Below are 12,978 nucleotides of genomic sequence, written 5' to 3' on the forward strand. Positions count from 1 at the left end.
AAACTGCTCTGGAAAAGAGTTTTCTTCATGATGACAGGAAACAACTAAATCTGATTTGGCACAGGGGCCTGCGAGAGGCCCCTCATGGAGTTTTTAGACAACAATGGGTTACCTTGACTCTCCCTTGTTGATCTACATTCATTAGTCCAATGTCTGCTTTTGCCACACCTTCTGCATAATCCAGAGGGAGAGGTGCTCTGAATGGATTATGTTTAGAAAAAAAACATTGTTTCTAAGAACACCCTGTTTATGATCCCTTTTAAGATGACATTGTTTGCCATAATTGAAACACTTGACATTTTGATTTTTTTCTTCAAACCTCTGAAAATCATCTCTTCTATGCAAGCATCATCATGGTCAAGAGATTCAATATTGATTGTATCTCAGATCCATTCCTCCAAAGGTGCTAATCTTGCCTTTTTATCCCTTTTCATTGAGAATTAGCATTTTCAGAAGCTAGAGATTTAATTATTATTTTTCTAGCTTCTGAATTTGGTATCATTCTATTTAATGCTGATGTCAACTTTTGTAATAAATCAGTGAAGGTTTGAGTTTGTATGACTTTAGTAAATGACTCAATCTTCTTTCCTACTTCTTCAGTTCTATCTCAAGCAATCAAGGCTGCTGCACATCATAAAGTCAGGGTTTGGCCATCTTATAGGGATTTGCCTTTCTATATTAGCATAATCTCCTTCTCCAAGAAGTTGATCTTGGGATATTTCCATACCTCTAGCTCTACTACATTGTACAATTGTCTTAGCCTCTTCTTTTCACCAGGTCCTCCATTGTGGACCAGTCTGCAAAACTTCTGTAACCAAGTCTCTCCAGTCTTGAGCAATAAAATCTATTTTATTACAAGTTGACCACAAGTTTCACACTTACTTCACAAGTAGTGAATGCATGCCATATGAGACTATCACTTCCTTGAATCTCCTTAAATTTAACATTGCTACAGGAGTCTAATCAGCTCTTCTAGAGCCTTGGGAATAGCTATCACTTGGCAATTCCTGTAAGTTTAGCAGATATATTAAGGTGGGTTGTTTGAAAACCTTAAGCTATTTTTCTCTAACTTTATAATGCAGTGCTGAGATTGGTTCTCCTTAAAATTCCTCTATCTGGATTTGAATATCCCTATGATCTGTTTTATTAACTTTTCCTAAGGCCTGTATCTTGGCACACATACCAAACAACTTTTTAAGAGATAAACCAAGAATTATCAAACTGATAACAAGGATTATTACAATGATAATTAACAACACATCAATTCTAGTTATGTTGATTATCCCTTTATTTAATTGTTCCATTTTTAAACCATGCATTGTATAATCATACAGAGACCTATTGTAATTGTGTTTCCCATTTTTAATGTGGGAAAAATTATCTCATTTAACTAACTCCTCTCAGACTGGATTTCAAGGCAGCTACCTAATCTGGTTGCAGTCCAAGAAGGGGGTCTTGGGAAATCCCACCAGGAGAGAGGAAAGGACAACCCTAGTAGTTTAGTTAATCTGGTCATGTGTGTCTCTGGCCTATGATGGTGGCTGCAAACCACTAGCAAATGGCTTTTGGGAGAATTCATACCCCAAAAGTTGGGTGCCAAATGCAGCACAAATTTTATTTGGTCTTAATAATAAAAACTCAGAGTCAGCTATCAGGGTGAAAGCTGAAGGATCAGAGAAGATGAGCAATCAGTCACTGGATAGAACTGGACGTTGCTGAACATGACTGTCAAATGATACTGACTGGTAACATTGACATGAAAGGCAAGGCAAGTCTCACTGTGATTGCTTAGTCCTGCCCCATCAATAAAGGTGGGAGGGGTTTTCCTGAGTTTACTGACAATCCTTTAAATGTCTCCTGGGCTGGGTGCAGTGTCCATGCCTTAATCCAAGTACCAAGGAGGCAGAAGCAGGCAGATCTCTGATTTGCAGGTCAGCCTGGTATAGTTAGTGAGTTCCAGGAATGCTGGGATACATAGAAAGACCCTGTAACAAGCCCCACATGTTAAAAGAGAAAAGACACCTGTATTTGTCCTCTGACCTTCATATACACACATAGGAGTGTCCCCCATACTCATATAACTAATTGATTAAATAATCAAGGGGTCCCAGAACAGAAATATGCTCTCCATAGCCCTGAATCATGTATAAAGATGGTCCCCAATTCAGGGTTGGGTGTGGTGGTATACAATTTTGATCCCAGCATTGATGAGGCAAAGGTGGTGGTGGTGGTGCACAGTGCTCAATGTGCAAGTGACAACCTCGAGACACAGATCCATTGTTATTATACTAGAAAGTGAAGAATTGGCATGCTTTTTCTTAGTAATCTTGTATGGACATCTCTGACTCTGACCTTGTGTAAGCTGTAAAATTTTCTTTCAACAAAAAGCTTTTAGTCTAGTTGAACTTGTTCTGAGGTGAAAATGAACTAATTGTGTGCAGTTAGCAAGGCAGGCTTTTAGGATTCTGTAGTCCTTATGGGACAATAGATCTGGTTACGAAGGGTGTTCCAGCATATATTCTTTTTTAAAATTATTTTCATTATATATTTCTCCACTTCCCTCCCTTTTTCTCCCCTCCCCTTCAACCCTCTCCCACGGTCCCCATGCTCCCAATTTACTCCGGAGATCTTGTATTTTTCTACCTCCCCTGTAGATTAGATCCATGTATGTCTATCTTAGGGTCCTCTTTGTTGTCTAGGTTCTCTGGGATTGTAAATTGTAGTCCCAGCATAAATTCTACAAATCAAAACTATATATATAAATAAAAAGTCATCTATTTGACCATTCATGGATATGTGTGACCATATATTGAAATGTGATCATAAGATTGCATGTACACATTATATGAAAATGCATGCTAATAGAGAGATATCAAAGCTGTTATTACACAAGCAAAATTACAGATGAAAGCAAGTTTTCAGAGTAAGCTATAATTGTGCCATGGCCTGCATTATCTTGTGATAAGTGCTCTTGACAGATGGCAGTGACATATACATGTATATGGCTTAGTTTAAGGTTTTGCTTTTCAAATAACACTGTTCTTGAAGACATGGAATTGATAGGATATTATGATAGAGAGTATGTTGTAAAATAGCAATGGAGTTTAAGGCTACAGTTGTTTTTAAAAACAAAATAAATGTAGACATTTTAGCCTGCCTTTTGTTTATTTGTTTTAATAATAGTACAGGATCAGGTTCCCTGCTCAGGTTTTTCTGAGATAGGGTTTCTTAATGTAGCCTTAGCTATTCTAGAACTAGTTCTATGTACCAGGATGGACTGGAAGTCAGAGATCTGCCTGCTGGGGTTAAAAGGTGTGTGCACCACCATCGCCTGGCTACATTTTTATATTAATGTTTCAATCACTTCTGTTCTTGTCTCCCTGGTTGCTCAGGTTTCTGAGTTTGTCATGAATGCACAGTCCGTGGGACATCAAAGGGCACTCAGGGCTCAAGTCACCTTCCATGTCCTCCCCAGGGCAGTTCTTCTGCCAAAGGCACAGCTCTACAAGGGCACTCAGATGCTGACCTTATGGTGTTCCTCAGCTGCCTCCGCCAGTTCTCTGAGCAAGGCAGCCACTGGGCAGAGGTCATCTCGGAGATCCGGATGCGACTGGAGGCATGCCAGCAGAAGCAGAAGTTCAATGTCAAGTTTGACATCTCCAACAAGAAGAATCCCTGAGTGCTCAGCTTCTCTCTGACATCCCAGACACTGCTGGACCAGAGCGTGGACTTTGACGTGCTGCCAGCCTTCGACTCCCTCAGTGAGGTTCCCGGACACAGGCAGAGTGGTTCCAGGCATGGTCCTATACATGTCACAGGCATGGGAGCTGTGGCAAGGCCCCACTTTTGGTTCCAACAAGGTGCTGGGAGAGGAGGGGCTGAGGTCCTGGCCTAGCGGTTAAGAGCGCGTACTACTCTTGCAGAGGACCTATCTTGGCTGCCGTTCTATTGCTGTGATGAGACACAATGACCAAGGAAGCTCTTATTTTTAAAAAGCATTTAATTGGGGGCTTGCTTACAGTTTCAGAAAATTAGTCCATTGTCATCATAGAAGGGAATATGGCAGCAGACAATACTGGAGAAGCAGTGGAGAGTTTACATTCTGATTTCTAGGCATGGGGGAGCTGGGAACTGGACTGGGTGTCTGAAACCTCAAAGCCTCCTCCAACAAGGCCACACCTTTGATCCTTCCCTAACAGTCCCACCACCTGGTGACCAGGCATTTTAATATATAAGCCTATGAGGGGGCGTTCTCATTCAGCCCACCACGGGACCCAAGTTCAGCTTCCAGTAAAGAAAAAAAGAAAAAAAGAAGGAAATGAAAGGACGTGACTGCTCCTAGGTATGGGGAAGGAGAAAGTTTATTGTAGATAAAAGGGAGAACACAGTCAGAGACAGGGACATCTGAGAGAGTCCAGACTGGACTTGAACAGGCTGAACTGGGTTATGTGGGGAGAGGGAGAAGGGAAGAGACAGGGACAAGGGAGTCAGGTGCAGCAGCCAGGATGCCAAAGATACACAAATGTTGGGTAAATAAAATGTCTGGATTATACAGGGGAAGAGCCCCGCAGGGGGCGGGGGGTGAGGACAGCTCCAGTCCCCTGGGCTGGAGAGTTCAGGGTAGAAGGTGGGGTGTGCCAGCCACACCCTGCAATAGGTAGGAATTGGGGATTCTTGGAGAACCTGGAGGTCAGGTCCACTTTGATATGTTAAGTAGGCACCCTGGGTTTGAATCTTAACTTGGAGCACCCACATACTGGGTGAGACAGGCAGGCATCTAGATGCTATGTGGGCTCTGGTTCTACTTGCATGAACTGGTCTGGTCTGCTTCTGTTTATGTCCTCAGAGCCAGTCATGGTATCAGTCCACTGCCCCCTGCAGCCCTGGTGCCTGAAGAAGGCTTTTTGTCTAATGACCATTGGAGCCCCCTCCCTGAGCAGGCTGAGAGGGCATCAGAGAGGGTTAGAGATACCACACCCTAGGCTGACTCTCAGTCAAGACTTTCTCTATGGTGGGCAAGCAGGTGGCTGTAAAAAATCTGGGCAAAGAACTCCACCCTCATGAGGGCTTTAAGATGGACCATGCCACCCTTATGCCCTCACTAAAACACCTGGTGACCTCCCAGTGGGTCTCAGATCACCCTTAGACAAGGGATACTACGGGTCTCTCAGACCAGCTTTGTAAACTGGCTCACCCAGGCTCCCTAGATGACAGAGTGACTCTAAACTTTTCCCACTGTACAGGCCAGCTGAGGCCTGGCTCGAGGCCTGATCCCCAGGTCTACAAGGACCTAATTCACAGCTACAGCAATGCAGGCGAGTTCTCTACCAGTTTCACGGAGCTGCAGCATGACTTCATTAGCACCCGTCCCACCAAACTCAAGAGCTTGATCCAGCTGGTGAAGCAATGGTACCAACAGGTTAGGCACAGGGGCCATCTGTCACCCAAATTCCCACATGCACACTCACAGCGATGCTGGGACTGTGTCCCGAGTACTTTCCTTGGAGGAAATGGTGGGAGTGGAGGGGGGAGGTAAGGGGAGGGGTGTCTGTTTGGCCATAAGCAAGTGTGTGAGGTCAGTCACATTCCACCCAGAGGACCTTGGTTTGCGTGTCCATAAAGCAGGATTGAGCCAGGTCTGGTGCAGGCTTCTCATCTTAGCTACGTAGGAGGCTGAGCCTGGGCTATGGAGTGAGCACAAAAATAGTCTGGCCAATTCAGCAAGAACCTGTCTCAAAATGATAAGTAACTGGCATGCTGGGGTGCAGTTCATGGAGAGGGGCTGGTAAGAGCCTTGCCTGGAATTAGTGAAGCTCGAGCCCCACCACCAGCACACATACACACACACACCCAAGAGTGGAGCTAACACATTGTGTCTCTGTGCCAAGGGTGATGCCTGGCCAGTCACCGGGCACAAAATGGTGCTCGGTTAAGCTTTAGGGGTGCACCTGCCAATCCCTGGAGCCCCTCTGAACACCAGGTGAGGGATTAGCTGTTGTGTTGCCAAGATGGACTGGCACATCTGCTTTCTCTTGCTTCCCCAGTGCAACAAGATGGTCCAGGGGAAGGGCTCCTTGCCACCCCAGCATGGGCTGGAGCTCCTGACCGTGTACGCCTGGGAGCAGGGCAGCCAGAATTCTCAGTTCAACATGGCTGAGGGCTTCCACACCGTGCTGGAGCTGGTTGGCCAGTATACTAACTGTGCATCTATTGGATGGTCAACTACAACGCCAAGGACAAGGCCATCGGCAACTTCCTGAAGCTGTAACTTCAGAAGCCCAAGTTTGGTCACCCCCAGAGTCTTCTACCTTGGACCCACAATATCCACTCCTTGCCTCCCTATTGGCAGAAGATGGAAGGGCAAGACCTGCTCTCAGGAACTGGGCAACTCCCCAGATTGGTACTTTTAGTGCCTGAGGAGAGAGTCAGTCAGTTTCCCAGCCACCTGCAAATGTGTTTGTCAGATGAAATAGATGCAAGACTCCAAGTTCAACTCAAGTGCAGACAAATCAGATCACATGCTAGTCTGAGTGGCTCTCATGCAAGATTTGGGCCATACATGTCCTTTTTATGTTTAATGTGAAAGCTGGGACATGGCTTAGCTGACACAAGGTTTGCCCAGCGTCCATCCCCATCAGTACATGAACTGTGAAAACTTATACTCATGAGATGGTGGGGGAGGACTGGGAGTCCAGAGTCATCCTTGGCTACAAAACCAGTTCAAGGCCAGCCTGGGCTATGTGAGACCTGTCTCCCCCCAAAAATGTGTCCAGATGCCATGACACACAACTGTAATCACAACAAGAGGCTGAGGTAGAGGGCATGAAGAGATGGCTCAGTAGTTCAGAACACTGGCTGCTCTTGCAGAGACCTAGGTTCCATTCCCAGCACCCACACAGTTGCTCGTGACTACGTATTCCAGTTCCTGAGGGTCTGGCGCCCTCTTCTGGCTTCCATGCACCAGACATGTTTGTGTACAGACACACATACAGGCAAAGCACTGGTATACATAAGAGAATGAAATGAAACCATGAGGCTGTGGGTAGAGGGCTTCAAGTTCAAAGGCTGCCTGGGCTGCATCATGAGAATCCCACCTCAAACTTCATGCGCATTTGTGATTCCTCAGAAACTAGGATGTAACTGGGCATCTGATATTCACACTCTTTACACCTGGCAGCTTCTCATCAGCAGCCTTCAGGTTATAGAAGCATGTGTCATTCTTCACAGTCATGCCCACCTCTGAAATGGGGACAGAGATAAGCAGGATTGTCTCTGAAACCGCACTTTACACTGAGCGTTTGCAGGCAATGGCAGTGTATCCTGAGAAAGGGTCTGGTGTATGATATATATTAGCTGATGATGTCTGTCGTGAATGCTGGGAGGGGCAGTGGCAGAATCAGGCCTGTAATCTATTAGCAATGCCTGCTTCAAGGAGGAAGGGCAGCACTGTGAGTGGTTAGTAATGAACACAGCCTGAAGAAGTGGTACTCGTGCAGCTGCTTTTCCCTCCTTCCTTCTTTCCTTCCTTCCCTTCTAAGGATTTTTTTAATGTGTGTCGTGTTTTGTCTGCGTATATGTATGTGCACTGTGTGTGCAGTGCCCATGGAGAAACTGGAGTTACCCAGGTTGTGAGCCACCATGTGGTTGCTGGGAACTGAACTCGGGTCCTCTGGAAAAGCAGCTAGTGCTCTTAACCACTGAGAGACTTCACCAGTCCCCTCACCACCAACCCTTTAGGACAGACTTTGTAACCTTGGTTGCTTCAGACTCACAATCTTCCTGCCTCTGCCTCCAGGGTGCTGGGATTACAGGCATTGCTGCCACACCCCACTCCATATGTCTCTTCTCTTCTACCCCTGCCCTATAGCGTGCACCTGGGGCACTGAGGAGCCCGGAGGTCCCGGCCCCTGTAGTGTTAGGGAGTGGAGAACAGCCCAGCCAGTGTTGCAGGTGGACGCTGTGGGGATGAGACTGACCTTGGGTACAGTTGCAGATGCATCATCCTGGGTCCAGCTGACCCCATAGGCAACCTGGGCAGCAATGCCTGCTGGGACCTGCTTGCCCAGGAGGCTGCAGCCAGCACATCTGCCCTGTGCTGCATGGACAAGGACCGCACCCCCATCAAGCTGTGGCTGGTGAAGGTGTGAGGCATGTGAGGTAGACAAGAGCATCCTTTGGGGGAGGACATGGTCATGAGCAGACATGGTCCTCTCTGAGGGACAGGACCCACCCATGGCCCCTGAGGACCTGTACGTGTGTGGTCTCAGCTCTGCAGAAATGCTAAGGTAACCAGCATGTCTTCCTTCCCACAGGCTTTTGTATGAAGTCCAGATAGATCAGTGGTCACATCAGCTGAGAGAAAATGACACCAGTATGGGAGACTTTGAGTAATGAGCCAGATGTGTGTGTGTGTGTATGTCTGTGTGTGTCTGCATGTATATATGTTTTGTGTGTCTGCATGTGTCTATGTCTGTTTGTCTGTGTGTATCTACATGTGTTCTGTGTGTATCTGTTGGTGTGTATCTATGCCTGGATCTGTGTTTGTGTGTGTCTGTCTGTGTGTCTTAGTGTGTGCCTGTATGTGACTTCATGTGTATGTATATGCATGTATGTTTGTGTGTTATGTGCACATGTATATATATATATGCACGTATCTGTGTGTATGTGTGTATATGTATGTGTGTGTGTATGTGCCCCCTCACACTGTCTCCCATCTGATTGCCTGCTCACCCACCACCCTCTCATTCCTCCCCTATTTACCCACCTAGTGAAGCTTCATTGACCTCTGCTTTGATCACCCAGTGTCCCTGACTCCCATGCTAGGCACCCGAGGATCCAGACACCTCAGGCTCTGCCAGTCTGCACCCACTGTGCCCTGCCCCGACCCCTACAGCCACACCTAGCAGCAGCCCGGCCCTGCCAAGAAGCCACGCTCCTCTCTGGTATCCCTCCACCTGAAGAGACCCCCCCAGCTGTGGACCAGATATGTTCCCCATGTAATGTGACCGTGGCCATCCTGGGGCAGAGGTTGTGATGCCGGCTACCGAATACCCAGGTCCACAGCCATGATAATGACATAAGCAAAACAAGTGATACCTGGGCCTTAGGGACATAGAAGGAGCAGGAAGGACCCCAAACCTCTCCTGTGATTCCACCAACTCCCTCAGGAGGTAGCGCCTAGGTCGGGGAGGGTAAGTGAGAAGTGCAGGGGTACAGCATTCCTGACTCAGCACCGATGAAGGCTGAGGCTTTTTGATAATGCAGTGCTTGGGGGTCACCTACACCCTGCAACCCCCAACTCATGCCATTAGTAACCCCAATAAACCCATTAGCTCACCACTTAGACTCGGCATCTTTTCCTTGCTCAGTCTTTGTACCCTGTCTGGGTTGAACAACATTTGTTCATGTCTCCCCAGGGAGGTCAGGTCATTCTGCCTCCTGATGTCTGATGTTCTCAAATGCAATAGAAACAGGGTCCTGATGGGGACAGGAAGGGATGGGTTAACAAGCCCTTGACCCAGAAACTGATTTTCCAGAATCTTCACCTTTGCTCCACTATGGGTGGACTGTGGATGGGCGGTGTTTGTCCCTTGTCCTCTGATTCCCACCAGGACCAGGGTGATGCCAGGCTGTCTCCAGGACAAATGTCTACTTATCTGTCTTAAATGGGAAAATGTCTCCAATCCCCTAGCCGAGTCTAAGTGACAGCTAGGAACCGGGGGTTGGGGGATGGGGGAGGGTAGGAAGACATATCTTATGAATGTCCCAGCCCTGCACACAGGAAGCAAGTGGTAGATACCGGAAGCAGTGTGGCCACAGCAGGGTTCTCTAGAGGGACCACCTGAGGGATGGACATGGTAGTGATCCTTCCACAGGAGAAGAATGAGAAACGGAGGAAGGTGACTGCACTTGCCCATCCCCCACCAGTAGTGTCTCAGAAGCCTGGCTCTCCCTGGACCACGGTTGGGAAAGAACAACAGGGATGCAGGAGGACAGCGCCTCCCTAGTATTTTCAGACTTGTTGCCCTTTCCTGCCTCCTCAGCTTAGCCCACAGTGGCCAGCCTGGGTGAGGGGCGTCTCCTGCTCCTGGCTCTAGGTAACCCCAGGGGGGTTGGTCCCAACTTCACCTCACCTAGCCCACTCACGGAGGATGCCAACCAGACCCCAAATTATGTCTCTTGATGGCTGTTGGTCACAACATTCTCAGAGTCTAGACCTTCTTAATGCTTTGACCCTTTAATACAGTTCTGGGTACTCGTCTGTGGGCATACCAGCATGTGGGCAGACATGTTCCAAAGCCCATTGGAAATACATGTGACCCCATAATCTTAGGCGACTGTGAAAGTGTTGTTCGACCTAGAGGGGTCGAGACCTACCGCTTGAAAACCTCCGGTCTAGACAAATGTGACCAGCAGAGACCTATGTTTGCATGGAATCAGGAAACAGACAGGGCAATGGCCTGGTATCTCAGCCCCTCTTCCCACCACGCAGACTTTGAACCCTTTTGCCAAAATAGCCCCAGAAGTGGGATGGTTGGAGGCTGCAGTGAGGTCATGACTATTTAGGCGTGGAGAGGCCTTGCTGACCCTTCCATCTCCAACAGCAGACACCATGATGGTGGCAGTGAATCCTCTGATCTCTGTTCAGGTCATGGCCCTGGGTAGAAGTTCCAGGAGGGCCATAGCTAGGAATGGGTGAGGTGACGCACATATACAACCCTAGCACTCAGGAGGCTGAGGCAGGGTCCCTGAGAGCCACTAGTGTTCATCCCCTGAAGTCATTTTCTGTCCTTGGCCTCACTTAGAGGAACTTTGAGATTCCTCCGGCTTTCAGCGTTCCTGTAGGGAGCCAGTATTCTCGATGGTCCAGGACTCAGCAGAACTCTGAGGGGACGTGAAAAACCAAAGTCGCTATGTCTTTCCCAGTGAGCTTCCCAGGACACCATCTGCAACATAGGACAGCTAAACACAATGTCCGTCCTACACTGAAGGAGGATGCTATAATAATGGTTTATGAGAGGCTGAGGCAGGGGGATTACCAGTTCAAGGCCAGTTTGGGCTATATAGCAAGGCTCTGTCTCAAAACCAACACAAAATAATTATATTGAATTGGCAAAATTCCCCTTGTTTTTAATTTTATTTTTAAATTTTACTTTAAGTGTGTGTGTGTATGTTTGTGTGTGTGTGTTAGGAAGCTACTCTTGACTCTCCAGGGCCCTGCATTCATTCAAAGGCAGAAAGGAAGCCTATATCTACCAGAGCACCTGCCATGCTGTGTGTCTTTGAGTAAGTCAGTAGCCTCTCTGGGCTTTCTCTACTGCTAAGCTTGGCACTGCTAGCTCCAGCCACTGTAAACAGGAGAAAAGGGCCAGTCTCCATGGACACCCTCTACTATCTATCAAACCAAATTAGCTTAGTGATTAGTGAGCACTTGGCCAAGGGTTTGGTTACTTTTGAGACAGGTTCCTCTGATCTACAGATGGAGGAGATAGAGACACCAAGAATTCAGTCCTGCACTGAAGGACACACACATCAGGACTCTGTGGAGGTGCACACCTCTGACTCTGGAGTGGTGTGTCCCAGGAGAGGCTGGCTAGGGGGAAGTTCCCTGTGCAGCTGCTGGGCAGTGACTCCCACACTTGGGTTTTGATTTCCTAGGCAAGGCTGTGATGGAGGCAGGGCAGCAAGTTTGGACTCCACTTCCTCTATCGAGACACACCCCCCAGTATTGGGGCAGAATCCCCAGACCTGACCTACAAGGGACCTCTCTCTGCTATAACAGCGTTCCTGAGGCCAGCTAGCAACTATGGGAAACTGGCTGGTTGGCAAGTCATCTGCCTGGCCAGCTGGGGGGTCACTTGGGGAGCCATCAGCGGGACCATCCTGGAGGTCATCCGATGGGTTATCGGGCCCACAGTGCCAGCACACAAGCTAAAAGACTTTATCCACGCAAAACTCAAACCCAGTGAAGATTGCCTGAATCTGGTAGACCAGGACTTGGCTGCCATCTCTGACTTCCTGCAGAGCAGTGAGCTCCCTGTGCAGGGAGTGGCTAGGTAAGAGCCAGGTTGGAGACCAAGGTTGTTCCCCTCCCCCACCCACTCCCCCACCCCCCACGGTGATGCTGAGTACTGCTCCCCACCAGGCCCTGGGGACTGCACTTCCCAAGGTTTTTCTCCCTCTGCGGACACGATGGCAGACTGTTCAGGGGCCCAAGATGCAGTCAGGTCACCTTCTGTCAGGCTACGCCTCTGGCAGGCGGCTTCATCTCTCTGTACCACAGTGTCTGGGTCTGTAGAATGAAATCAGCCTAGACCCCACTTCAGAGTGTTGTGATGGTGAGACACACAGTGTTCCCAGCAGCACAGAGTCCTGCTGTAATCCGTGCTCAGTAAATTAGCAGACTGGGTATGTGCATACGCGCACTCGCATTTTGCTGTATAGCATCTTTCCATCTGTGAGCGTTTTGTTTGTGCCATCGTTTTCATTCTTGTATGGTACTCCACTGTGCCACGTATTCATCATATTGCAGTTTTGCTTTGCCTCCAGTTTGGAGCTAGCGTGCTGACAAGGACACAAATTAGTGCCAGCAGCCCGATTTTAAAATGATGGTGACATTTGGGAATTTCACTGAACTTGACAAATGTCACTGCTTGGAGCTACAGAAAGTCCAGACCTCACTACTGCTGCTTCATTCCCTGCAGAGTGGCTCCTATGACCAGGAAACTGTCCTAAGAGGCTACTCAGATGGCACCCTTGTTCTCTTCATGGATCACTTCCATAGCTTTCAGGAACAGAAGGAAAACCAACGTGAAGTCCTCAGCGTGATTGAACAATGGCTGAAACACCACAAGAAATACTCTAAGTCAGTGAGCCTTGGGCAAACCCTTGAAGTCTTACTGTCCGTACATGGGCAGGGGATACTCTTGCAGGTCCTTCCAGCTTTGATCCTATGTGTGAGTGCTCCAGGCACTGGGG

At 48.1% G+C, this 12,978-nt stretch overlaps 1 protein-coding gene and 1 pseudogene across 1 annotated transcript; both read left to right on the forward strand.

Annotated features, from left to right (window-relative positions):
• Positions 1 to 3,529: 3,529 nt before the first annotated feature.
• LOC130869185 (2'-5'-oligoadenylate synthase 3-like) lies at positions 3,530 to 8,147 on the forward strand. Its single transcript, XM_057761218.1, has 5 exons — positions 3,530 to 3,616; positions 3,707 to 3,761; positions 5,244 to 5,419; positions 6,045 to 6,190; positions 7,994 to 8,147. Exons 1-5 carry the CDS (start codon positions 3,530 to 3,532, stop codon positions 8,145 to 8,147), a joined length of 618 nt encoding a protein of 205 aa, XP_057617201.1.
• Positions 8,148 to 8,202: 55 nt separating this feature from the next.
• Positions 8,203 to 12,978, forward strand: part of LOC130869186 (2'-5'-oligoadenylate synthase 2-like) — a 68,518-nt pseudogene continuing 63,742 nt past the window's right edge.

This window comes from Chionomys nivalis, unplaced genomic scaffold (genome assembly GCF_950005125.1).
Source record: "Chionomys nivalis unplaced genomic scaffold, mChiNiv1.1 scaffold_77, whole genome shotgun sequence".
Taxonomy (NCBI): domain Eukaryota; kingdom Metazoa; phylum Chordata; class Mammalia; order Rodentia; family Cricetidae; genus Chionomys; species Chionomys nivalis.